The sequence below is a fragment of the Cervus canadensis genome, chromosome 10, assembly GCF_019320065.1.
Source record: "Cervus canadensis isolate Bull #8, Minnesota chromosome 10, ASM1932006v1, whole genome shotgun sequence".
Lineage (NCBI taxonomy): Eukaryota > Metazoa > Chordata > Mammalia > Artiodactyla > Cervidae > Cervus > Cervus canadensis.
In genome coordinates this window covers 65031391-65059126 of record NC_057395.1, presented here as the reverse complement: position 1 = coordinate 65059126, position 27736 = coordinate 65031391, and the positions used below count along the sequence as shown (strand labels likewise).

Genomic DNA, 27736 nt, shown 5'->3' with positions numbered 1-27736 from the left:
GGTCTGGAGGGATCTGTTGGCAAGATATCGGCATGTTGGTATTTATGATTATGGTATCATGAGCCTGGATGAGATCTCCCAGGAAGTACAGGCAGAGCGATCAAGGACTGAGACCTGAGTCTCTTTGCTGAGGAGGAACCAGTGATGTAGGAAGAAAACCAGGCCACGGCGGGGTCCTGGAAGCCTGAAGAGTGCCAAATCCTGCCAACAATGTCCAAAGTTGAGTGCGGAGCGAGGATGGTGGAGCAGAGGGTGACTATGTCCCTTTCCTAGGGCTGTTCTCTGGCAAACAGCTTCTACGGGAGACTGTTTAAGGGAGCTGGACCTACCGAGGCAGCGCTGCAATTCCAGAGCTGTCTCCCCTCCAGGCAGCTGGACAGATCTGCCCGAGAGGTCTGATCCCTGCTCTCCCCAGCATCATTCCCCTCTGGTCTTAGCTCCAGTTGAGCTTTTAAGGCTCAGCTCAGTTACTCCCCCCTGCCACGTGGCTGTGCTGCCCCCTAAGGTTGAACTGGGGGCCCCCACCCACCTCCCACAGCTCCCCACTGGACAGCCCTCCACACCCAGCCTGTACACGTCTCAGTCTCCCACTGGGCCAGGAGCACACTGGGCTTCTTGGAAGCTTCCTGTTTGGGCATCCCCCGGGCTAGCGTGGCGTGAGGTGTCAGACCCTCAGTAAACGTCTGAGAACACCACACTCAGCAGAAGCCCCTTCCCCTGGGATGTGGCTGTGTCTAGTGCTTTGTTGTGCAGACGCTTCCGTCCCCTGAAACCTGGGGTGCTGGGATCTTCCAAGGCCCCCGTGGCAGACCGGCCATCACAGCACCCACCTGCTGACACTCACTGAAGAGTTTTAAATATCAGGAAAGGGGCCAAGGACTGGGTCCAAGCTCACATCCTGGCACTCCCGAGGCGTCAGGACTTCAGTCTCCCATCTCTGAAAGGGAGAGGACGTGCGCGCATCCCTTAAGCTCCTCCTCCTCAGCTGTGCCCTTCGGGAGAGTGTTTGGCAAACTATAAACCAGCTGGCCGTTCGGAGGTACCACAGTCGAGGCTCCTCCCTGGAGGTTGATTCAGGGCATGTGACTAGAACTGACCCACCCCAGGCCACGGGAGGCCTCCGACTGGGTTCTCCTCGAGCCACTCTGAGGATAAGCGGCATCCTCCTCAGGCAGCTGGACCAGGGACTGAGTGGGACCTGGCCTGCGCAAACTCTAACACACACGTGGATGTTCACAGCGTTTCCAGTGACAGTGACTTAAGGGCCACATGAAGCAGTTGGCTGGACCCTTCCTGAAACTCATCCCAGAAATGACCAGATGACCCCCACTCAGGCCACCCTCTTCTCCAGGGGTGTGCCCTGCCTTACCCTCCAGGGCAGGGACCAGGCTCCCCCTCAGCACAGACAACACACAGGAGGCTCAGTGTGCGGGGCCATTCATTGACCTTTACTTTCCCAAATGACTATGGTCAGGGGTTGAAGGAACTGGAGGGAGAGAAGGGGATACAGACAGAAGCAAAAAGCTATACCCTCAATGTGCTGTGATGGGCTGAAGAGAGGTTCGTCTGCGACTGACAAGTCCCTGCCCCTACCCCCTATTTGAGATGCTCAGGAAGTTTGGGCTCAAGAATACACACTCATTGAAGCCAAATCCCTTCCGTCGGCCGGAGGAGGACTAGGCCTCTTTAAGGCCTGGTTGCTGCACCAGTGGGACCATTGTGCTAATGGCCTTGGCGCCTTGACCTAAACAAACAGGGGAGGCCTGGCCTGGTTCCCTCTGCACAAGCAGAGACAAAGGTGACTGATTAGCAGGAGATCCGATCTGCGGGGCATGGATAATGGCAGAGGGTGGTGCTTGCAGCAGTAGATAAGGACTCGCAAAATGTAGTGTAAACCTACAAGGTGGGTGACTAAAAGTAGAACACGGGGATTAAGTCAGAAAATGGAACTCTGTGAGCTGACCCAACTTTTCAAGAGGCTTCCAGGACAGTCTCTGTTCACAGGGTATTTCAGCCCCCTCGGCCGGAACCCCTCAGGAAGGCAGAAGGAAGAAGTGGTGGTCTGCCCGCCGGGGCCTGGGCGCTGTCATGATTGTCCAGATCTCTGTGGTCACAGGGCATCCCAGCCACCTGAGACCTTGTGCCCCAGGAGGGCTGCCCTCCAGGCCCTTATGCCGGGCTGCAAACGCCGCCTCTTCTACCGCTTCTTCTTGGCCTCCTTCTTGGGTCTCTTGTTTGCAGAAGGAGCAGTGGCCTTGGGCTTCCTCATCACTTCTGCACTTCGGGGCTCGGATGGTTCTGCCTCCTGTGTGGTGACAGAAAGGAGAGTCCTGATTAGACGAATCAAGCCTGACACCAGCGGAATGAGATCATGTCTGAAAGGACTCTGCAAATGGGAACAGAGAAACCAGGAATCAAACCATCACCAAGGAGACCTGGGAGTCCTGTGTTCCGGGACTGTCCCCGGGGAGCAGGTGAAAGATAAGGGAGGAGGCCTAAGGGGAGGGGCGGCCTTTGGAGTCTCACAGGCCTGGAGGGCAATGAGGCTCCCCCAGTTCCAGCCAAGTGACCTTGTGGGCAACCCCCTTCCCCTTTCTGCACCTCGGCTCACCCACCTGTGGGATGGAAACAGCGACGTGCACCTTGCAGGGCTGATGTGAGGAGGCAGAAATGCTGGGGAAGGACCCAGGGAACACAAACGCACCCAGGGGCTGATGGGACACAGTGAGCAGGGCCTGGGCAGAGTGCGGGTGGGGAGGCGGCAGTGGGCAGACCTTCTGTGGCTTGCTCTCCTTCCGGCCCTGCCATCCCCTCCTCCCATTCAAGCCACAGAGGCGGGGGCAGGGAAGGGTGGAGAGCGCGGCCACTACACAGAGTTCTGAGGCGCCTGGCAGGGGTGCCCTGTGGGAAAGGGCAGAGGGCAGCCTCGGGGCACAACTCCAGACTCTCCCTATGTCCGGGGCAGCTCTGGTTTTTATCTGTCATGTACACTGTGATTTGTTCCCTGGACGATCTGGTTTAAACAAAGGCTCTGCTGCTGAAAAAAGGTTTAAAACCACAAAGCCAGCCCTGGCCTTCACAGGGCTGACAAAGAAAGTGGACTCTGGGAAGGGGACTTGGCCTGCGGCAGCTTCACAGGCTCCTGTCAGAGGAGACTCTGGAGTGGCCCCTGTCCTATCAGGAGTCTGCTCCTCCCGGTGATAAACCACACTCAGCTAGGAAGGATGCTGGAGTTCCCGTTTAGCGCAGAGAACACGAGCCATGGTCCGCAGGCCTGGTCAGGCCCACAGGCAGACCTCACTTGGCCTGCAGTGTTTATTTTTAGGAATTCGAGCCAGTTGGGAGATTTCCCATTCAACGTGGAGTCCTTGCTTTTCTTGAAAACTTTAAACATCCGGTGACACTGGCCTCATGGAAGAAATGGGCTGAGCAGTGGCTGTCCTTTATTCAGTGGCCCCCTCCCCCTCCCCTGGCTCCCGCCACTCCACTGGCTCCAGCACTGTAGTAAAGAAACGTTTTCAGGACTTGTGTTCTTTTGTTTAAAAATGGGAAAACAAAAAGCAGACTCAGAAGACAAGGAGGGAGCACGGTGTTTCTAGAAAAGCATTTCTTCGTGTCTAACTGGCCAGCTCCCAGCTTGCTTCACTCTCGGTCCTTCTCTGCTCACTGTCGGCTTCTGGCCCCAGCCTCAAGCTTCTGTCAGACAGAAGAGGCTGGACTGTGGCTGCAGACGGGCGGTCCCCACCTAAGGCCCAGTCCAAAGGTCCACCAGCTCCCTCTTATCAGCCTTCACTAGCTCTCCACCCTGCTCGCCTGCCAGCGGGGAAACCAGGCGTAAAGGCCCAGCCCAGTTCCAAGCACCCATGGGTGATCCTCCCTAGATAATCAGGGGGCTGGCCTCTGGTTGGCCAGATCTCTGATTGAGCTCATGCAGTCCCCTAGCTGTGATGCTGTTTATGAAAGAGAGGAAGGGAGGGTGGAAGGGAAGAAGGAAGGAAGAAGAAAAAAGAAAAGAAAAAAAGTTACCCCATTAGAAAAACAAAGAAGAAAACCTTAGAGGAGACAGTGTCAAGTGCACAGGCTGCAGAGCCACAGGAGGGCGACGGCTTAAGGCCAGCCTCACAAGCACAGCGCCTCCGGAGACTCTGGGAACTGGAAACCGTCTCCAGTCCAGTACCTGCGTGGCCAGTGGAAACCAGTCAATCCCTGCGTGCCCCGGGCAAACAAGATCTGATTAAACAAAAGGGTTTCTGCACAAGGGATTTGCCAGGCCTGCCAGGATCTCCAGGGATGGAGCCCCACTCTCAGTTCAAAGCTGGGGTCTTCTCCGATTTCAGTGGGGCAAGTTCAGAACCCAGAGATGAGGACACCCAGCTGTCATCCCTTGTGCTTCCTTTACTCCACAGACCTTCTCTCGGGCACCTCACCCTGTCTGTCACCTCCCAGATCTCTCTCTTGACCCAGCGTGGAACGGGCACCTCCCAGGCACCTCCAGCTCAAGTGCTGCAGACAAAGCATGGCCCCTCTGCAGCCGGCCTGGCCTTCCTCCTCCACCCCACCCCCTCCAGTAGGCAGAACAACCAGAGTCCCAGCGACCCCACCCTCCCTTTGCTCCCCTCCGTGCAACAGTCACCAAATCCTGCTGACTTGACCTCCTCCACCTTGACTTGGCCACCGTCTTAAGCATCAAAGGCTCTAATTCCTTATGCCATGACTTGTGTACCTGCCAAAAGAATTTTTCTAAAATGCAGATCCTCCCCACCTTAAACCTTTCAGTGGCTTCCATCACTCACAGTCTTATGTCCCATACCTGGGATGGCAGCTAAGGAGGCCACCTCTCCAGCCTCCCCTGGGCTTCCACTGCTCAGCCCTAAGCAAGAGGAGCACTCTTCTTTCCTTGGCCACCCAGCAAACCCCTCCCCACGGTTTGCTCCCCGCCCCTGCCCCCGGACCAGGAACACACTGCTACTCCCTGTCCAGCCTTTTTCCTCCACTCTTCCTCCAGCAGGTGCATGCTCTCCTCCACCCTGACGCACCAGGCATCCAGAAATCTCAACAATGCAATTACATGTGCTCATGATGGTCTCCCCTCCTAGCCTGTGAGCCCCTTAAATGGCTTCAACTGTTCCTGAATGAATGAATGAAATGAAAGAACACACAAGATCTCCCATAACCATGGGAACTTCACTCTTGCTTTATGTGCTTCATGAAAATACAGCACTTAAGACTAGATCTTGGGCTTCCCTGAGTGGCTCAGTCGGTAAGAATCCGCCTGCCAATGCAGAGGACGTGGGTTCGATCCCTCCTTCACGAAGATCCCACATGCGGTGGAGGAAGGAAGCCTGTGTACCACAACTACTGAAGCCCACGCGCCCTAGAGCCTGTGCTCTGCAACAAGAGAAGCCCAAAACGAAGAGCAGGCCCTGCTCACCACAACTAAAGAAAGCTCACACACCATAGCCAAAAAAACAATGTAAATAAATTAATTTAAAAAGACTAGGCCTCACTTTTTGCATAGGAACAGAGGACACAGCAGATTTTAAACCCAATATACGCACCCTAAGTCAACATCTAGACATAGCCATCAATAAGAACAGTAAGAGCCACAACAGCTGCTAATATTTACAGCGTGTCAGGCTCCATGTTCTGTGATCTGAACATGTTTTATTTTTCCCTCACAAAGTGCCGTAACATGCCCCATTTTAAAGAAGAGACATTCAGAGAGGTTACGTGACCTGCCTCTGCTGGTAAGCAGCAGGGCCAGGATGACCTAAACTGTATGGTATATAGCCTCTTTCAGGTTTCCTAGGGACCTTGGGCTGATGGAGATCAAGACTTGGAGTGAACTGTGAATCTACTTTCTCTCTGTTTAGCTGAATCTGAAAGCACGGGTGATGGTGGACTGACAGAAACAGCTTGTTCAGGATCCTGCGACGGGTGGTTCAGGACCCCCTGCCTGTGGCGGGAGTCAGGAAAGTGGCTTAGTGCTCCTCGAGTCAGGCTTTGCTCCTACAGTTGAGAGCAGCTCTCCACGGGCGCGTGGACGCAGTCATTGCGTCATCCGAGCGCCCTGTCTGTCTCCTCCTCACCCCAGGCCTCCTCCTCTCTTCTCCAGCTCAGGCTCTAGCACTGTCATTCACCCAATTCCCCAAGCTACAAACCGCTGAGCCATTTCCGAGTTCTCGCCATTCCCTGCGTGCCCCCACATCCAATCTGTCACCATAGCCAGTCCATTCGGCTTTCCACAGAGCTCTCAGCTCTGCCCGGTCCCCTCTGGACACTCTACTGAGCAGGCTCAGACGACCCCTGCACCGCCCAACCCAACGCCCTGGTCTCCTGCCTGCCCACCTCAAGGTTTTCCTCACCATCCACCGCACTGCTTTCAGTCTGTTCTCCTAAAACAACCGTCCTGACCAGCCTGTTTTCTGCTTTAAACGTGTTGCTGGTTCCCTCTTCGTATAAGGCAGATTCCAAGAACCCCTGAGTGGCCTCCAGAGCTATTCCAACTGCAGCTTTGGCCCTGTCCCTGGGCACGCCCCCTCATGCAGCCCACTCTGTCACTTCTGGGCGACTGGCCAGCCAGTGACTCCCAGATGCTCTGCATCTTTCCAGCTCGGCACAGGTGCTCAGCACCCATCACCCATCCATCTGCGCCCAGTGCACGCGGGTTCTGGGTCAGGGGAACCAAGAGGAGGTGCACTTCCTGATGTGTGCCATGTGACTGCCTCTCAAACATCAGCTGCTGAGCCTCCCACCACCCTGGTGAGCCCATCCCTGTGAGCATTTCACAGGCCAGGAAACTGAGGCTAACCAAGACTTGGAGACTCAGCCAGTGGGGAAGAGCCCCTTCCCCGAAAGGGGCAGGGAAACGAAGGCAGCTGTTACACACGTGATTCAGCTGCTGGGGTCCTAGCCACACAGAGCAAGTTCCAAATTCTTAGCCAGCAAGAGTGACTCTGAATAAATGGCTGACTTCTCCTTCCTCTTCAAATGTGCGTTGCTGGTACAAGCTAGGCAGACGGCAGACTCTGAAGACGACAGCCCCACCTTTCAGTTGCACCTCCTCTGCAGCAAGTGCCCCCCACAATCTCACGTTAGGGAGTGAACGAACCCCTCCACCCGGGGAGCTCCTGGGTCTGCGGAGGCGTCCTCCGTGACACAGGCCTCATCAATAATGAAGCAGCTCCACAGCCACTTATGAGGCCAGGAAATTGCTGCTATTCATCAGCTTCAAATAATCGAATCTGTGCCACAGTGCATCCAATCTCTTCCAGCAGGGAGAGCACACAGAATTTTTATAATTTCCATTATACAGTTCAGGGTGGACTGAGTCCAATAAATCAGGACCAAATGTCATTCTACACAGACTGAAGCTCTTCTCTCCTCTGAAATGATCCTGGCAAAGGAGACCCTGCGCTGTGCGCAGGCAGCCCCATGGGTCTTATCTCACCCGATCCTCAAGGACGGTGTGGGACAGACATATATACACGATCACGTATAAAATCGATAACTAACGAGAACCTACTGTATAGATACACTCAGGGAACTCTTCTCAATGCTCTGTGCTGCGCTTAGCCACTCAGTCATGTCTGACTCTCTGTGACCCCATGGACTGCAGCCCACCAGGCTCCTCTGTCCATGTGATTCTCCAGGCAAGAATACTAGAGTGGGTTGCCATGCCCTCCTCTAGATCTTCCCCACCCAAGGATTGAACCCAAGTCTCCTGCATTGCAGGCAGATTCTTTACCGTCTGAGCCACCAGGGAATGCCACTCAATGCTCTACGGTGACCTAAACAAGAAGGAAACCCAAAAAAGAGGGGATATATGTGTATGTATGGCTGACTTTCGGTACAGCAGAACACAACACTGTAAAGCCCCTATACTTTAATTTTTTTTTTTTAACTATAAAAAAAACAAAAAAAAAGAACCACATGGGTTGAGCGTGAATGCCGTCCTTTTCTAGCTCAGGACACGGGCTCAGAGAGGGGAAGGCGCCTGCGGCTGAAGCTCCAGCCTGCCCTGTTGTGCGCTCTTGCCTGAAGCCCTGGGCAGGGTGGTGGCTGGGATACCCTGCGGGGCTGGGACTAGCACTGGCCTTGGGCAGAGGACAGGACTAGCTGAAATCAAGAGGGGGAAGCTGTTCATGTGAGTTCCACAGGCGAACTGAGACAGAGTCCAGGACGCGCTTGGCAGGCGAGGAGAGCTGTGATTAGAGAGAATGGCCCACAGAGCTTACCCCAGACACGATTCAGCACCCCTGCAGGCCCCGCCCACCAGCTGGTCTGTGGCTTCATGCATGTCCGGCCGTCTCTCCCATGAGTCGGTAAGCATCTCAAGACCGTGTTTAGACCTTTGCCCTACCCACTGCGTGGCAATCTCTTGAGAACGGCTCATTAAGTAAAAAACACCCTGCTGCCCAATTCAACTGCAAACCCCTCCCAAGCTTAAAAAAACACAGGAGAGAACTGCAGAGGTGGTTCTGTGAGACTACCCCCTGAGGTGTTGAGAATAGGCATACACCCTGCCCAAGTTAACTATTTACTACTGCAGCCTTCACTGGCAATCGGGGGCTGAGTTTAAAATCAAGACCTGGGACTTCCCTGGAAGTCCAGCGGTTAAGAGACTTTGAGTTCCCGATGGTGGGGGCATGGGTTCAATCCCTGACTGAGTAACTAAGATCCAGTTTGCTACACAGCATGACCAAGATAACAAAATAAAATCAAATCAAGACCTCCATGCTGGATTTCCCAACAGGAACTTCCAGGCCACGGCCCCACTACCTCAGGAAGGCTCCATCCACCTCAGGGCTTCCTGGTTGCAGTGAAGTCTACGTGGGCATCGCATGGAACGCCACCGCTCCTGCCATCGGTTCTGGGGAGCTCTTCTCTGCTGGATCACAGTGCTAAGCACCTTTGTCTGCCCCCCCACCCCCGCTCCATCAAGGCCATGCTCTTTCCTTGTCCCATGTGATTCTGGGGGGCTCTCAGTCACTGTGGTCACAGCCATGGCCAGTTAAACATGGCCTGGCCAGAAATGGTACCCAATGCCTCTTCCCACCTATGAGGCAAAGTACAGACATGTGGCCAGGCCACAGCCAAGCAGAGGCCTTCCATGAGATCTGGAAAGTGAGCAGAGGCAGAGAAATGGCTTTCTTCACTTGTAAAGCATGGGAATAAGGACACAGACTGGGGCTGCTGCAGCCATTCTGCTGATGTGTGGCAAGGACCTAAAAATAAAGACAACACTGGTGGGAAGGCAGGAGATGGCGAGACAAAGGAAGCCCTGATGACCTTTCAGCTTCTGAATCCAGCTGTGCCTTGAAATTCCCAGCTTTAAAAGCCAATACAGTCTCTTTCTCTCCTCCTTAACAAATTTTTTACTTATTTATTTGGCTCTACCGGGTCCTAATGATGGCACGGGTACCTCTGTTGCCACAGACGGGATCGTCCATAGGTGCGGCCTGTGGGATCTTCCCAAGCTCCCTGCCTTGGGAGCGTGGTGCCTGAGCCACTGGACCACCATGAAAGTCCCCTAGAGCCTCTTTCTAAGGAAACTGCTGGAGTCAAGTTTCTGAGTTTTCAACAGAAAGACTCCCCATTAACAGAAGAGACTGAGGCAAGCCTGTAAAGATGGCAGGGTGGGAGTAAAGGCACCTGCTGAGGGGCTTGCGGCTGGCTAGGCATAGGTGACATAAACATATGAAAACCTGAAAACAGTCAGCATTTAAACTACTAGGAGAGTTTGTGACTGGCAGATGAACTCTTACTACCTACGACATGAGTCACTGAACAAAAAGTCAATACCTGCTTGCCCAAGATGGACAGGATCAACAGTCTGGGCAGAAATGAATCCAAAAGAGGCTTGGGGAGGACGCTCAGGTAGGCTGTGGGGAACATGGAGAGGACTCCTGACCTTCGCTTCCTCATTACCTACTCCTTCACTCCTGGAACGTGGCGCCCACCTCATTCAAACTACTGCCCTCCACTTGGAGAAAAGCAATAGTTTATCTTCCCAGAAAATGTGACTAAGCATGGAAGCATTTTTGCACAGAACTGCAGGAAGCTCACAGGTTTCTGCAGTCTTTATCAAGGGGCACCCTAGGGATCCAGAACTCTGCTAAGAATTTAGTTCTACTGAAACCCAGCTCTGAAGGAGGGCAGTCTGAACATGTCATCAGGTGGAGCAGCCTTTCTTCCATCACTCAGCCTAGTCTGTGTCCTCCTTGAACCACACGGGGGTTTGCAGCGAGACCACAGTCTTCTAGTCCTCTGTCCACTAGTCTGCCCGTCTCCAAGAGAGTAAAAGGAATGGAGACCCCAGTTTTGTCTGCATGGCACTCCTGCTCCCTTGGGAACTGACCTCCCACTCCCCCCCAGAGGTCACACCGCAGGATGCTGCCCTCCCCAACACTGGCCACAGCGGTCCCAAGCTGGGTCCCAGGTACAGCTCCTTCTCTGGGGATACTGGAACTGGGACCAAGCAGGAAGGCAGCCTCCAGAGGCTGCAGGTGAAAGATGCAAACTTGGGAATCTGTTAGTGGCCATGTTTTACCTTATCACAGGGACAGTGAGCAGAGGAAGGAGGGCAAGAGAAGTGAGAGACAGGAGACGCACAGGAGGGGAGTCAGAGGGGATGTGAGTGATCGGGTCCCACCCATTCCAGAGGTCCAGCTGCATCCTTGCTCAGGGAGACCACCCATATCTTCTCAGTATCTCTACACTGCACAAGAACTGCCTCAAGCAAGCCAGACATGCCTCAAGTCCAGGCGTTCCCTGAATCTTCATTTCCCTTGAAAGGCTTAGCAACTCATTCTTAGGGTTTCAAGAAGTAATACTATGTTGGTTAAAATAATCCCCAGGTCTCCACCCCCAACTTCTTGCCAGCTTTTCCCTTCCCACTTGGATGCCACCTTTTATTACAAACTTGACACACACAGAACTGAACACCTCCTGGGCTCCCCAAATTGGTTTGTGCTTCAGGGAAACAGTCTTAAGGACCAGTGGCTGCACAACAGAATCACCTGGGCACTTGAAGAAATTTCTAATCCAAGGCTTCAGAGAACTGAACCAGAATCTCCATGGGTACAGAGCAGGCCTTTGAAAATTCCCCAGGTGGGAAGAGCCAGAGAGAGAATCACAGACCAGACCAAGAAAAGGCGATTCATGATAACACTCGCCAGTCCCTAGCTCAAGGCAGACATCAATGAATAATTTCTTTACTCTGGAGCCTAAAAGCAGCCCCAGAACCCTTTCCACCAGGGCCACCACACAAACAATCAGACTGATCATGAGAGATGAAACACAGCTGCATCCTGGAACTGACAGAAACGGTACAAGGATCTACCTTCTTAGATTTTAGAACCTGGCCTACAAGAAAATGCTTGGATTAAATGTGGCTCAGGCCTCAATCAGGCTCAAACAAATGTTTGTTTTCTCGGGTCTTAGTTTAATGAGGTGTCAATGAGAAAATGTTCTCATCTGGCTTAGGATTCTAGGGGCTTTGGTTTTAATTTTACAAATTAGTTCTCGCTCCTACTACAGAAAAGAAAGGGGGGAGGGGTGGGAAGCATTTCTCTGTGTTCTTTTTTCCTTTCCTGATTACCCCCAAAAGAGCTTTCAAATAATCTGCTAAGTATTGAAATACTGAAGTCATAAACTAGTTGCAGAAAATCGGCTTACTGAAACAACAGGAAAGACATTCTTTTGCCTTTCAAAGCCTTTCCCATCATCTAGAGCCAAAAATATTATCTTCTGACCCAAAAAGCCACTAACAAACCTTGCTTCTATAGGCTAAGCAAGAGGCATGATTTTCCCCTAAGCAATGTGGCTGAGAGAACAAGATTGTTCTCTGGGCCCCCCACCCCACCCTCTCCCACCTCCTTGTCACCTTTCGCTTCCAGGTACCTCGCTCCTGCTCTCAAGCTGCCTAGAGTCCCCACAGCTGTCCCCATTCCCACAGGCTCCTTTCCTCCACAAGAGCGCCCCAGCCCCAAGTTAAAACCCCTTTCTTTTTCCCTCCCTATCCAAATTCCAGTCACAGCTAGCTGCTGAGCACAATCTCTAACCACAGTCTTAGCACTCATTCTCTCTTTGTAAGGCTGTTTATACACATAGAATTTGGTGTTTCCTTTCCATTTAGTTAAAGAGTTTGGGAAAAGGCTGCCTTAGGGGGCATGCAGAGGAAAGCTAGCAATGGAATCCCTGCATAACTGAGGACCATTTTCGGGCATGACACATCAATAAAAAGTCAAATTAATGGTACTATATTTTTTGCTACTGATCCACTGAAAAACCAAAAAACAAACAGAAACAAAAAACGTTAACACAGGAATCTTCAGTTACAAAGACATTTGTGTTCCTTACTCCCCTGAACTTGAAGATAAAAGAAAATGAGATGTTTTGTACCACATTTGTATTTTAAAACATGAGGTTATTACAGAGTAAAGTCAGAAAGAGAAAAACAAATACCGTATATTAAGGCATATATACAGAATCTAGAAGAATGGTACTGCTGAACCTATCTGCAGGGTAGGAATAGAGACGCTGACACAGAGAATGGACTTGTGTACATGGGGAGGAGAGGGGGGGCAAAGACGGTGGGACGGACTGAGAGAGTAGCATGGACATATGTACACTACCACGGGTAAAACAGAGAGCTGGTGGGAAGCTGCGCACAGCACAGGCAGCTCAGCTCGGTGCTCTGTGACGATCTAGAGGGGTGGGATGGGGGGTGGCAGGGAGGTTCCAGAGGGAGCGGGTACATGTGTGCATACAGCTGATGCCCAATGTTGTACGGCAGAAACTGACACAACATTGTAAAGCAACTGTATTCTAATTTTTAAAAAAAGATGAGGTTGCTGATACCAAAACCAAAGATACCACAAATAAAGAAAATTAAAGGGTAATATCATTGATGAACACAGTGATGCAAAAATCCTCAACAAAGTATTAGCAAACCAAATCCAACAGTATATTAAAAGGTTCATACACCATGATTAAGAGAGATTATCCCAGAGAGGCAAGGATTTTTCAAAATCCACAAATCAATCAACATGATATACCACATTAACAAACTGAAGAATATGAGCGTATGAGCAACCCAACAGATGCAGAAAAAGCTTTTGACAAAATTCAACATCCATTCATGATAAAAACTTTCCAGAAAGTAGGCACAGAGAGGACATACTTCAACATAATAAAGGCCATATATGACAAACACACAGCTAATGTCATACTCTATGGTGAAAAGTTGAAACCATTTCCTCTAAGATCAAGAACAAGACAAGGATGCCTACTCTCACCACTTTAATCCAACACAACACTGGAAGTCCTAGCCACAGCAATCAGATAAGAAAAAGAAATAAAAGGAATTCAAATTAGGAAAGAAGTAAAATTTCCCTGTCTGCAGATGGTACTATCTGTCTACCATACATAGAAAATCCTAAAGAGGCCACCAGAGAACTGCAAAAGCTCATTAATGATACAGAAATCTGTTGCATTTCTATACATCAACAATGAACAATCAGAAAGAGCAATTAAGGAAACAATCCCATCTCCCATGATGTCAAAAAAAATAAAGCACCTAAGAATAAACCTACTAATACCTAAGGAGGCAAAAGACCTGTACTTGGAAAACTATAAGACACTGACAAAAGAGATGGAAGATGACACAAACTGATGGAAAGAAATCCCACGCTCTTGAATTGGAAGAATCAATATTGTTAACCACACTACCCAAGGCAATCTACAGAATCAGTGAAATCCTGTCAAAATGCCAAGGGCATTTTTCACAGAACTAGAGCAAATAATTTTAAAACTTGTATGGCAACACATAAGACTCCAAATAGCCAAAACAACCTTGAGAAAGAAGAACAGAGCTGGAGGAATTATGCACTCTGACTTCAGTCTATATAAAGCTACAGTAATCAAAGCGGTATTGTAATGACACATGATAAATGGAACAGAACAGAACTCAGAAACAAACCCATGCTCTTATGGTCAATTAATTTACAATGAAAGAAACAAGAATATATAGTGGTGAGAAGACAACATCTTCAATAAATGGTGCTGGGAAAACTGAAAGTGAAACAAGTAAAGTGTTTATGACACAGGTGGGCTCAGAGAATTTCGCCCTCATGGTGGTTTTATTATAATCACTTTTACAGGGCATTTCTTCCAGGTTTCCTTCAGCCAATAATCTTACTTTGCCTGGTTCTGAGTCTGTCCTTGGCATCACTATATTTCAGGGCCCTTCCATGTGTGCCCACGCATCTCTTAGCCAAGATGGATTCTAGCGAAGGGACCTATGGGTAAGCTGACATCACTTACCACTAGCTGACATCTCCTCTCTTGTTACCTCCAAGGAGCCTTTCTGGGCATGTGTAGTTGAGAAGGTCTCCTTGAGAATGAGAAATATGTGGTCTTTTATCTCTTATCTGGGCAGGCTCAGCCCTTCTCTCTCCTGCTGTTTTGGAGTAGCTACCCAGAGGGGAGAAACAAGCTGTTCACCCAGAGGCCCACCTAGCTCCTGCCTCTGCTCCACATTCCCTCCTAAGAGACCTCATCCTCTGTCATGGCTTTAACGATGTCTTACTGACTCTCAAATGCTGATCAGCACTCAGCACAGACCCTCCTCCTCATACAGAACAGGAGATGCAACTGCCTACTTGATGGAATCACCTGGACATTTTAAAGGCCTTTGTTAAAAACTGAACCCAGCATGCTGCCTCCCAATCCTCACCCCAAACCCACCTTTGCCAGAGTTCCTCCCAGTTACACCAGCAGGATCTCTGGGACACAGTCATCTCCAAGATATGTATCTCCAGAATATATTGTTAAATAAGGAAGCACATAAAACTGTGTTTAGTATCATTTGTAAATCAATGGGAGAAAATAAATGAATAAAGAAAGAAATATCACACACACACATATCCATTTGCATACATCTTCAGAAAAAAGAAACAAAAGGGGGATAAATTAAATAAAAATGGGTACCTACCAGGGGAGGAAGGGGAAAGGGTGGAAGATATAGAGATTCAAGGAAATTTCTGAAACTGCATCCTGTTACATAGTTTTGACTTTGGGAAAGTTTGTAATATAAAAGTTTTACATAATTTTTAAATTAAATCAAAAGGAAAAACCTCTAAAAGTAAAAAACAAAATGAAGCAAATCAATGTTATGTCATGGTGGGAGTATACCAATGTGAAGAAAAGGCTTATAAACACAGTACTCTAAATATACATCCCTACTGGGACATATTTTGGGGCCCAGAAAGAAACATAAAGAAATGGTGAATTTCATTCTAAATCTTACTGTTAATAGAGAAAAACAACATAGTTATTTGAAAGGTATAATAAGTATGTTTCAGGTGTGCTGAACAAAGTTTACATTAAAAAAAAAAAGTAAACTGCAGTCCTTAGAAAACCCAGCTTGCAAAGCTGGCCCTTGGCTGACATTTGGGAAACTGGATTTTGGGTGGTTCCCACAATTCCCAGAACTGATAAGAATGGCTCACTATGCCTAACCTGTCTGTGGAAACAATATGGTTTATGCTGAAAACCTGTCTTCCTGCTGGAAGTCTGGAATTTTGGGTTGTGTTAGGCAGAGGGTGCTTATGTGACCTGTCCCCTAAAACCCTAGGCAATGAGTCTCTAATGGGTTCCCTTGGTAGACCGTCTTTCACATAACTGGATGGGGTTCCCATTGAAAATCAAAGCTTTATTGGTCAAGACTGGAGGTTGCTAGAGTCCAAACTCACAACTCTGAAAACTAACAGAGGGAAAGAATCAAGCATTTATCCTGCCTTTTACTATGAACAGCATTTCAGACTAATCATATACGCATGATGAAAAGATCTTCTTCACTGAAGAATTCCAGCTAATAAAATGCAGAAGGAAAGAATGGCTCTAAGCAATGATCAATGGATGCTAAAACCATTTAGGTGAAAGAGGGATGAAGATTTTCTAACAGAGGGATTAGCTATAACCACCTGAACCCACAGGTATCTTAGAATCTCTATACGACAAACAGACACTAAGTGTCTGTTGATTTCAAAGAACAAGACATTCACAGCACTAGCTATGAGGTGTTCTCACTAAATAACTGGATCCGAATTGAATCAAGCCTCTAGACTGCATTTCTCATTGACAGAAAATACAAGGAACAAGTTAAACATGTCAAATGACACCACACAGAAGCAATCAGCCAAATCCTGGATGTGGTAGATGACAACCTACCTTCTCCAACAAATCAATGTCACGAGAAAAGTGAAGGTAGGGTGGAGGAAGGAGGCTGTAGAGCTACAGAATAAACAGACCTAATGAATGAAAGTTGAAATAACAAGAAAGTCAATCTGACGACATCACTCTCTTCTTTAAAACCCCTGGGCCCCCACCCCGACTCTTCTGGCTGTACCTCTCATCACGTCCCCTCTGTGCTCTGGCCACAGGCACCTGCATTCAGGGGTGAGCCCATTCCTTCATTCCTCGGGTCCTTACACATGCAGTTCCTTCTCCTTGGGGCAGGAGTGTAAGTTCAGGTCCTCCCCCTGTTACACACCTTCTCAGTACCCTGTACTTCACAGGGAAACCTGTGTATTTGTTTCATATCTGCCCTTCTCCCAAAGACTAGAAGTTCCTTGAGGGCAGACCCCACATCTTTCAGCAGAGTCTGACACATAGTAAGTAGGTACTAAATAAAAATCTGTTTCACACATATGCAAACAAATAAGGTATGAACCACGTGGCCCAATGCCACCAGGTGGGAATTTGGAGACACTTTAAATCAATCAAGGCCCGCATAATCCCTGCTAGTCTTCACTGCTGCAAAGTCTATAATTTTCAGGACCCAGAACCCAGCCCGAGGAGCTGAGGCTCACAGGGAAAGACTCACCGCCTCGTGGGACTTGGGAACAGGAATGATGATGGCCAGCACGCAGATGAGCTGGAAGATGGCCCCCAGGAAGAGTCCGTACCGCAGCAGGTTCTCCAGGAACGTGGGCTCGGGCACCTCGGGAGGGGAGAAGTCCAGGTCGGAGGCCATGGCCCCAGCTGCCTGCTGCCTGAGGTCCCCTCCGACTCACTGCTATCCAGAGCCAGCTTCTAAATTCAAAGAGTTAATGTCACGTTTCTACAACTGATGTTTAAATGGGTCCACTTACACAAACACGCCCACATACATGCAAGGATATGTAAAGCAGCTGTGGTGAAATGTTAACAGCTCTTGAGTCTAAATGGAGGATATGCGGAGAGCCACTGGACCATTCTTTCAACTTTCTTGTAGGTTTTCAATCTTTTCCAAATATGAAGTTACAGAAAATAAATAAATGCAAACACTTCAACAAAAATCTCAAATCAACATACATTTGCTGAAGGTCTACTCTGTTTCAGGCTTTCTTTACTTGTTCATTTATACATCCAGTCATTCATTCAACAAATACTCATTGAACACCAAGCACTAAAGGCTGAGCAAAACAGTCTTCTCTTCTCTCAGGGCCGACCTCTAAGGACAGAAGGACAGAGGCAGACAAAGAACTCATCCAGATGGAACATGCCAGCTAGTGTTTTGACAAAAAGCTTCAGAAGGGCATCACTTTATTTTGTATAGAGTGATAAGAAGACAAGACAGGAACGAAGTGCTGGAGACAGGAAGCGTGAGAGTGAGGCGGGGTGGCATCTCTGGGAAGCATATCCCAAGAGAGAAAAGCAAGTGTAGAGGCCCCTGGTCAGGGATATGAGTCCAAAATGGCCAGAGAGGAATGCAGGAAGGAGAAGGACAAGGTACGATAGAGAGGAGTGGGACTGACCTGGAAGCACCCTGACCCTCTGATTTTATGAAGTCAAATGTAAAGCCACAGAAGGGTTTTGAGCAGAAAAGTGACATGATCTGACTTACATTTTAAGTGGGGCAAGAGTGGACATGGGGAGACCCATGAAGAGGCTACTATCAGTAATCCAAATAAGAGATGCTGGGGACACGGATGACAGGAGCAGTGGTGGTCAGTGGTGGCAGGTCCAGTCTCAATCCACCTCTCCACACTCTCCTTTCACCAGAGCCCCCAACCCCTAACACCCTCGTCGAGCTGAAAGACCTGCCTGTAATTCTCCAAGAGCAATGAGCTCTCTCAAATCCTGGGCCTTTACCCAAATTGCATCCTCTGTCGAGAACGCCCTTTCCCACTCCGACCGCTTGGCCAAGTCCCCACTCTACCTCTAAGGCTGAACTCATGTCACCTCCCCAGCATGCTTTTCTTACCGCCCTCCTCCTATCCTGTAGGACTGAACTGCTCCCCCTCTACCACAGCACCCGTGAGTGGCTTCCTCTGGCCCACCCCAATTTTCTCAAGAAAGGGGAAAACTTTGGGGAACCAGACCCATCTGACTCCAAAGCCCTTTGTGTTTTCAGGGATCTGTGCCACAAGGCAACTTTCTGCTAAATCTAAGCTGCCTGATATCATGGTCATGAGCCACATGTGGCTATGGAGAGTTGAAACACAGTTAGTCCAAACTGAGATGGCTGTTAAGTTAGATACACACTCAATTTATAAGTTAGGATGATCATAAGAATGCAAAATATCTCACTAGAAATGTTTTATAGTGAATCCATATTGATGGCATGTTGAAAAGATACACTGGGCTAAATAAATTATTAACTTCATCTATCTTGAAAAAGAACAAAGTTGGAGGATTCACTTTCTGATTTCAAAATGTGAAATCTGATTTCAAAACAAAGCTACAATAATCAAAAGAATGTGATACTGGCGTAAGAATCTAGGCCAATGGAACAGAATAAAGACCACAGAAGTAAATCCTCCCATATACAGTCAACTGATCTCTGAACAAAGGTACCAAGACCATCCAATGGCAAGAGACAGTTTTGTTAACAAACAGTGCTAGGAAAACTAGATATCCACATGCAGAAGAATGAACGGAAGTTAACCCAAAATGTTTCAAAGAACTAAATTTAAAAGCTGAAACTATTAAACTTATTGAAGAAACATAGGAGGAATCTTTATGACATTGGATTTGGCAATGACTTCTTAGATGCCAAACCACAGGCAACAAAAGAAACAATAAACTGGACTACATCAGAACTGAAAATTTTTGTGCATCAAAGGGAATTATGAAGAGTGAAAGACAAACTGGAAAACAGTTTGGCAGATTCTAAAAAACTTAAACCTAAAATTATCATAGGATCCAGCAATTTCACTCCTAGGTATATATACCCAATACAATTGAAAGCATGGACTCAGATACTTGTACACCAATGTTCACAGCTACACTATACACAATAGTGAGAAGATGGAAACAACGAAGTATTGATCAACAGATGAATTGATAAATGAAATGTGGTATATATATACACACACAGACACACACATATTTACTCAGCTATTAATACTGAGATGAATAAAATTCTGACACATGCTACTACATGAATGAATCATGAAAACACAGTAAGTGAAATAAGCCAGACGCAAAAGGACAATAGTACATGATTCCACTTGCTAGGTACCTAGGATAGGCAAACTTAAAGAGACAGAAACTAGACTATAAGGTTACAGGGACCTGAGGAGGATGAATGGAGAGTTACTGTTTAATGGGTACAGAGTTTCAGTCTGGCATTATGAAAAAATTCTGGAAATAGTGGTGATGGTAACACACACTGTACACTTAGAAGTGGTTAAAATGATAAATTTTATAATATGGATATTGTGCCACACACAAAAAACTGTACCTGTTTCTTCTTACTTTTTAAATATGGCTACTAGAAAACTAAATTAAACACGTGGCCTGCATTATACCCCTATGTATGGCTCTGCGTTTGCCCGAGAAGCTTCCTCCAATTTGGCTCTGACACTTCATTGCTCTGCAACATTTTTCCAACATGAATGCGGAGTGACTAAAGGATGACAAAAATGATCTTTGAAGTGAACAGGCTGGGGGGTTTAAGCAAATACACATGGTCTACCTTTTAACCTAGTCTCTTAGGAAGGTCATGCACCTGTGCTGACAAGGTGGCCATTGTTCCACACCACTCCTGTCTCCCTTGGGAATGGTTTCCAAAGTCTGAGGTTCATTCCCCTGCCCCCAAACCCTCAGAGCTGGCAGATCTTATCCTCCCAGAAAAGATCTGACTTCTGGAAAGAACCCAACATCATCTGGATCCCAGGGTGGTGAATCAGGTGGCGCCTCAAGCCCAGGAATACCATTTTTGGTCAAATACAAGGTATGACGCTCAGAGCCTCGGCAGATTGTTTGTGGTGGCTCAGACACCGGCTCTGAAGTGGATTCCAAGGCAGCTGCAAGAACAGCTTCACTAGAGGAAACGTACAGGCCAGACAGGGCCCTGTATCCTCGTGCTGTGTAAACTGTAAGGTATAAAAAAAAAGCTCTCTCATTTCTTCAGTTACGCCTCATAAATACACACTTTTTAAAAATGCCCTTGGCCTTAAACTTTACCTTTAACGCTGTAACCAGCCTAGGGGGCTTATCAGTATTTAGATTTATTAGTGTTACTAACAGCAACATTGTTAAGAATATTTCTAATACAATAAAAACATGGGGCCAAGAGTAAGGCTAAGGGCACAGACTCTGCTTCTATTACCAATTAGCTACACTTTGAACCAATCTAGAGACTTGATGTTCTCAGGAGCCAAACAACAATAATATATTCAAAGCTATAATACATTTAGGCTTTTTTTTTTTAATAGCAATTAGGCAATACATAACAAGAGTCATAAAAGTGATTATTATATCCTTTGACTGAGTAACTCACTTCCTAGAATTTACAGTAAGGAAACAATTCAAAAGAAGAAAAAGACTTCAGGTACAAAAAGAGTTCATGGCAGTGCTATTCATAATACTGAAAACCAGGAAGCAACTCAAGTGTCCAACAATAAAGAAGCCGTTAACCCAATTATGGTACATCAAGGCATATTGCCCCTTGGCTTAAATAGCAAATACAGATGTTGCGTATCAGGCCAGCAGAAAGTCTTTGCAAAATTATGTTACATGAAAAAAGAAAACAATTACATAAACACTATCACTGCAACCATGTAAAAATTGTGATTTCACTGGCTAAAGATCAAAAGAGGCCATAAGAAAATGTACATAGTTGCTATTAAACGTGAAGGGGCCATAAGTTTTAATTCAGGGGAGAATCTTATTGAAAAAATTTATACAATCTGAAAGAAAAATCCATGCCCTATCTGCAATCTTCAGAAGACTTTTATAGAGTCTAATGAAATGTTAAAAAGCAGAGACATTACTTTGTCAACAAAGGTCCATCTAGTCAAGGCTATGGTTTTTCCAGTGGTCATGTATGGATGTGAGAGTTGGACTATAAAGAAAGCTGAGCACCAAAGAACTGATGCTCTTGAACTGTGGTGTTGGAGAAGACTCTTGAGAGTCCCTTGGACTGCAAGGAGATCCAACCAGTCCATCCTAAAGATCAGTCCTGGGTGTTCATTGGAAGGACTGATGCTGAAGCTGAAACTCCAATACTTTGGCCACCTGATGTGAAGAGCTGACTCATTTGAAAAGACCCTGATGCTGGAAAGACTGAGGACAGGAGGAGAAGGACGACAGAGGATAAGATGGTTGGATGGCATCACCGACTCAATGAAGATGGGTTTGGGTGGACTCTGGGAGTTGGTGATGGACAGGGAGGCCTGGCATGCTGAAGTTCATGGGGTCACAAAGAGTCGGACACAACTGAGCGACTGAACTGAACAGATTGAAATGCTGCCCAGGAGAACTTTCTGCAATGCCCGAAATGTTCTATACTTGTGCTTTCCAATATGGCAGCCACATGTGGCTAGTAAGCACTTAAAAGGAGAATTGAGGAACTGAATTTTTCATTTTAACTTCAATTAATTTATAAATCATCACATGTGGTTAGAGGACTCCCAGACTGGACAGCACACGTATAATCAGAGGGTGGCTGTAGTAAAGTTCAAGAAAACATAAAATGCTCTATACAGCTTGTGTGTCTGCTTTAGAACTTCTGTCTCGTTTTCTTTGCACCCAGGCTTTACTTCCCCGCCTGCCTGCCTGGATTTCTGGATTTTCCTTTCCTGACTACAGAAGTCACAAGAGTGCTACTCATCCTTCGGCTCCCAATGAAGAGGCTCTTAGCTCTCAGACTCTGTGACAGGCTTTGCTCCTCCACCCCCTCCACTGTCACAGCAGATCATCTGCCAGATGAGCACAGTACTTTATAGTCTAACTCATTCAATTCACAACCACTATGGACAGGGGGTATTACTAATGAGGACAAGGAAACCAAGGCTCAAAGAGGTTATGTGGCCTACCCACGGATCACTTGGCTGAAAAGTGGCAAAGCTGGGATCGAAACTGGCTGGTGGGTAAGACTGAAACTCACCTGGGGGTCAATGGTTCTCAAACTGCAGGTTTTGGCCCATTAGTGAGCCATGGAAACCATTAAGGGGGCTGCCGCTGGCACTTTTTAATTTTATTAACCAGTACAATAGAAAATATCACATTAGTAAGGGTGAGCATTATATCTTGAAGCTTTTTTTTTTTTTTCCAGTTATATCCATCTACATCCCAGCATGCATGTTCTGGATCAAAATTCATTTCTTACTGTTTGAGAAATACCATACAGTCTAATGTTCGTATTGTTCCACTATAATCTCCTGAGGTAGTTGGAACCGAGGGTCCATTTTGAGTTTGTTCCAGGGCCTGACACAAATATCTGGTAACTGATCAAACCTACGCTTGTTTCCCATCTTTAAAGAGCAGCCTCATTTTACAAGGAGGGGGAGCTGAGAGGCACGGGGCTTACGCAGGCTCACCCACTGAATCAGGGCAAAGCTGAACATCCCGCTATGTCTCTAACCCTGTGGTGCTCCAGACCTGCTTAAGAGCAAAGGTTTTGTTTTTTCTTTACACATGGGGAAACTCATACCCCTACTGGAATTTAATAAAAAGTACAGACCCACTTATTATCAAACATGGAAAAGATAATTTCATAAGGTCATCAGACCTTGTGATCTGGGGGTCATGAGACCCCTTGAGGCTCATCCGTGAATATCAGACACCAGTGGTCTGAGACATTCATTCACTGAACACAGAGTTACTGAGTCCCTGCCATGGAGTTTCCATCCAATCAGAGGCACCCAAACACATAAAGATAGAATGTAATGTTGGCGGTTGAGTAGTATGAGAAAATATAGAGAGGGAGGTAAGGGGTGCTATTCTATATGAGGTGGTCAGGGAAAGGCCACCCTGAGAAGGCGACATTTCAGCAGAGGCAAAGAAGAAAGCAAAAGAACAAGTTATTTCAACATCTGTTAGGTACCCCAAGATGCAGGAGAGCAAGGGATAAGGTCTGAGGCAGAAAAGAACTTTATGATCAGAGGAATGTAAAATGAGCGGCTGTGTAAGACCAGTAGGACTCGGGGTCAAAGGGGAGCCTCCGGAAGGTTCTTAGCAAAGAAACAATATCATCTGACTCATTTTTAAAGGGTCCCTGTGGCTGCTGTATTGAAAGAGATCGCAGAGGGACAAGAATCTGAAACAGGGAAACCAGTTAAGAGGCTACTATACTAGTCAAAGGGCTTCCCAGATGGCTCGTGGTAAAGAACTGAGTCCTTTACCCACAATGCAAGAGTCCCAGGATCAATCCTTGGGTCGGGAAGATCCTCTGGAGAAGGAAATGGCAACCCACTCCAGTATTCTAGCCTGGGAAATCCCACAGACAGAGAAGCCTGGTAGGCTACAGTCCGTGGAGTCGCAGGAGTCGGACATAACTTAGCAACTAAACAACAATAATTACTGGTCAAAAAGACACACTTGCACCAGGCAGCAGTGGAGAGGGTAAATTCTCAGGTTATAGATACATTTTAAAGGAGGGCCAACAGGATTTCTGGGATGAAATCTAAAATAGAGAAATTACCAATAAGACCTGAAGGTGAAATTATTCTGTATGATATTGTAACAGTGAATCTAAGACCTAAGTATTTGTCAAAATCCGCAGAACTTTATAGCACAAAGCGTAAACTTTAATGTACACAAATATATTTCAAAAAATCATTTAGGTATCCAGGATGGAATGTAGAATGTGACATTCTGAGTCTAAATATATTACAAATGGATGAGGTAATTTCACTGAAGAGGTAGGGGGAATGAGGTGCTGACCTCAGTAACTGTGGAAACAGATGGAATTTAGAAGACTAAAAGCAAGAGGAACTGTACATGGGCTCTGTTGTTTTCCACATGGGATACAGGTTAACAATTCTGAAACTATACACATACACTGGAATTGCACAATTAAGTAAATGGATGGTAGATGGTGGGAGCCAGGTTTGTTACAGTTGGGAGTAGAAGGTTATAGATAAGCCAGAGGAGGCTAGATGATCCACGTGGATGAATAAGCATTGTGGATATCAGTACAAAGTCATATTTAGATTATTATAGATACAGACAGCTACATATATATATACAGAGAGAGAGAGGCAGAAAGAGACAGAGAACAGAGAGGGCGGGGAAGGAGAGGCTAGTCTATACACTCACATCTCTTGCTACGCGTTTACTGAGAGGGCCTAGAAACCTGGGCATCCCAAACAGTAGCAATAAGCACACGGAGCACCCAGATCTTGGTGTCTAATACGATTCTCCAAGAAAATGAACCAGGGGCTCCTCAGAGAAATGGTTAACTCTAGGACTGAAGCAGGAAATACATAAGACGAGCCTGTAACAGAAAATAAGAAAGTGTTCAAAAAAACAAAACACATTGATCAAGGTATGTCAAAGAGATATAAGACCCACTTTGATTGCCAAAGCCAGAACAATCTGCACAGCAAAACAAATTGAGTAGCCCTGGATTATAATTCGAAGTATGAAAAGAATTATTCAAGGCCATAGTGATATTATTTAATAAGCAAACAAACCTCCCAAGATTTTTAAATAATTTATGTAGATAATCTGTCTTAAAGTGTGAAGTGTAACTCCACACTCCTTAAGGATGGGCTGTGCATAATGACTTCCTTCCAGAAGTACAATATGGAAAAGTGGTGGAAGGAGAGTTAACTTTATAGTGGAAGAACTTGACTACTTCAAGCTAGTGATCTGGGTTAACATCAACAGTGATGACATATACTGACAGTATGTACCCTACTGTGACGGTGTGAGGTACATACAGGATAGTATATACTCTGTGAGGTGATAAAAATGGCACTTTACCTCTGGGATCTTCCTCCCCCAAACCTGTAACTCCAATGCCATCATAAGAAAAACATCAGACAAATCCCAAACAAGAGTCATTTTATAACATATCTGACCAGTAATACTCAAAACTGTCAAGTTTATCTACAAGAAAAGTCTGAGAAACTACTACAGTCCTAGAAACCTAAGGAGAAACGACTAAACGTAATGTGGGATCTGAGCAAAGAGACTGAGCAAAGAGAAAACTGAGCAAATCTGAAGAAAGCATGGACTTTAGTTAGTTACCAATACTGGTTCATTAATTGTGACATTAGAATTATACTAATGTAAGATGTTAATAATAGGGAAAATTGTGGGGGGACATATGGGAACTCACTGTAGTATCTTCACAGTAATTTTGAAAATCTAAAATTATTCTAAAATTAAGTTTATTGGAAAAAAGTCAACATTTCAAAATAAATAACCCTTCAGACATGTATAGATGTCCAGACTTAGCAAACAGAAATTAAGCCTTGTCTAACACAGAAAAACCCAGATTCCAAGTATCTTGGTAGGGGATCCTTGGCTACTAAAGAAATTACTTTAAAATTCTGCTCTGAGACTTCAACTGGAACAGAATGGGGAATAGAAAATCAGTGTCAGGAATTACTACCCTGGGCTGTTTACCCAGACCCTTCCCATTACAACAAATTCCCAAGAACTGCTCAAAACTGAGTTCGAATTTTGTCCTATGCAAAGATCTCCCATCTCCCAGAGTAGTAAAAGCTGTCAGCCAATGGGCTGAAAAAGACGGGCAGATGTCCTGTAAAATGTCATTCTGACGCGGCAAGTGTGATTGCCACAAGAAAAAGTGTGGTTTCATAGATTCATTTCTCACTTCTCTCAAAAAAAAAAAAAAAAATTCAGCAAACACGCATTGTGCACTTACTAAGCCTTTTGCATTGACCATCTCATTTAATCCTACAAGCAACTCTATGCACCCATTTTACAGAGGAGAAAACTGAGAACCAGAGAAGCAACCAGAGCTTGCCCACAGTTACCGAGTAATACGGTACACTAAGGATTCGAACCCCAGCCAGACTGACTCCGGAGCTCCTCCGAATGCTCCGCCCTTGGGAAGAAAGGCCAGGTCACAACTGTGAGGAGCACCGGGTCTGGTCCCAACTCAGAGCTAAGGCGCTGGACACGAGCAAAGCAAGGCCCTCCGCCCCTGGGAGTCAAACTGCCCTCCGCAAGTAACTTCCGAACAAGCGACCCAGGAAGTTATTTGCGCCAAACACGGAGCAGTCCCCGGGCCGGCAGAACAGCGCCTCCGGGTCAGAGGCAGAGGCGCCGGAGCCTAATCCCCGTTCCTGTACCACAGCCTCGGCGACTACGCCCCGCCCCGAAGCCCGGACCGACCACGGGCGCCTCGGTACTCACCTCCCTGGCCGCCGCGCCGCGTCCCCGGAAGTGGTTTCTTGAGACCTTGGGGCCCGGAAGTGACGCTCCCGAGCAACCAGCGGGCTCGGTTCCGCCCCTCAGCGTTGCTAGGGTTGGCGGATCTAGGCTGCTGGGCTTTGTTAGCCTTTTGTCCCAACCCTGTCGTTTGGAGCTGGAGAGAGAGGCCTGCAAAAGTGAAAGCCAGGTTCCCTCGATTCGCTAAGGCGCTGTATCACAGCCCATTTCAGCAAACATTTATACACGTTTATAGACGCCTTAATTTTTTTTTTTTTTTGGAAGTTTGATTTACAAAGTAGTTTGTAAGTTTTAGGTGTGTTTGTAGTGGTGTGTAAGTTTTAGGTGTACAACAAAGTGATTCAGCTATATATATATATATATTTTTTTTTTCAGATTCTTTTCCATTATAGGTTGTTATAAGATATTGAATATAGTTCCCTGTGCTATACAGTAGGCCCTTATTGTTTATCTATTTTATACGTTTGTTGTTGTTGTTGTTGTTGAGTCGCTGAGCCATGTCTGATTCTTTTGCAACCCCATGGACTGTAGCCCGCCAGGCTCCTCTGTCCATGGGATTTCCCAGGCAAGAATACTGGAGTGGGTTGCCCTTTCCTTCTCCAGGGGATCCTCCCAACCCAGGGATCGAGCCTGCATTTTCTGCATCTCCTGCTTTGACAGGTGGATTCTTTACCACTGAACCTCTAGAGAAGCCCATTTTACACATAGTGTATCTGTTAATCCCAGACTCCTAATTTATCCCTTCCCCTCATCCTGTTTGGTAATCATATAAGTTTGATTTCTATGTCTATGAGTCTATTTCTGTTTTGTAAATAAGTTCATTTGTATCATTTTTTAAAAGATTCCACATGGAGGTGATATCACATGGTATTTGGGTTCCCCTGGTGGCTCAGATGGTAAAGAATCTGCCTGCAATGCTGGAGACCTGGGTTCAATCCCTGGGTTGGGAAGATTCACCTGGAGGAGGGCATGGCAACCCACTCTAGTATTCCTGCCTGGAGAATCCCCATGGACAGAGGAGCCTGGTGGGCCACAGTCCATGGGATCACAGAGAGTCAGACACAACTGAGCGACTAAGCACAGCACACAT

The 27736-nt window shown here is 46.9% G+C and overlaps 1 protein-coding gene across 2 annotated transcripts; it reads right to left on the bottom strand.

Annotated features, from left to right (window-relative positions):
- Window positions 1-1427: 1427 nt before the first annotated feature.
- MANBAL (mannosidase beta like) lies at window positions 1428-26737 on the bottom strand. Of its 2 annotated transcripts, none has more exons than XM_043479802.1 (3): window positions 26611-26737; window positions 16892-17100; window positions 1428-2305 (listed from the first exon to the last, which is right to left on the bottom strand). In XM_043479802.1, the coding sequence occupies exons 2-3, from the start codon at window positions 17039-17041 to the stop codon at window positions 2198-2200; spliced, it is 258 nt and encodes an 85-aa protein (XP_043335737.1). In that variant the 5' UTR covers window positions 17042-17100; window positions 26611-26737; the 3' UTR covers window positions 1428-2197. The 2 variants fall into 2 exon arrangements, with proteins under 2 accessions (XP_043335737.1, XP_043335736.1); XM_043479801.1 differs by lacking the exon at window positions 26611-26737 and adding an exon at window positions 26259-26282.
- Window positions 26738-27736: the final 999 nt, after the last annotated feature.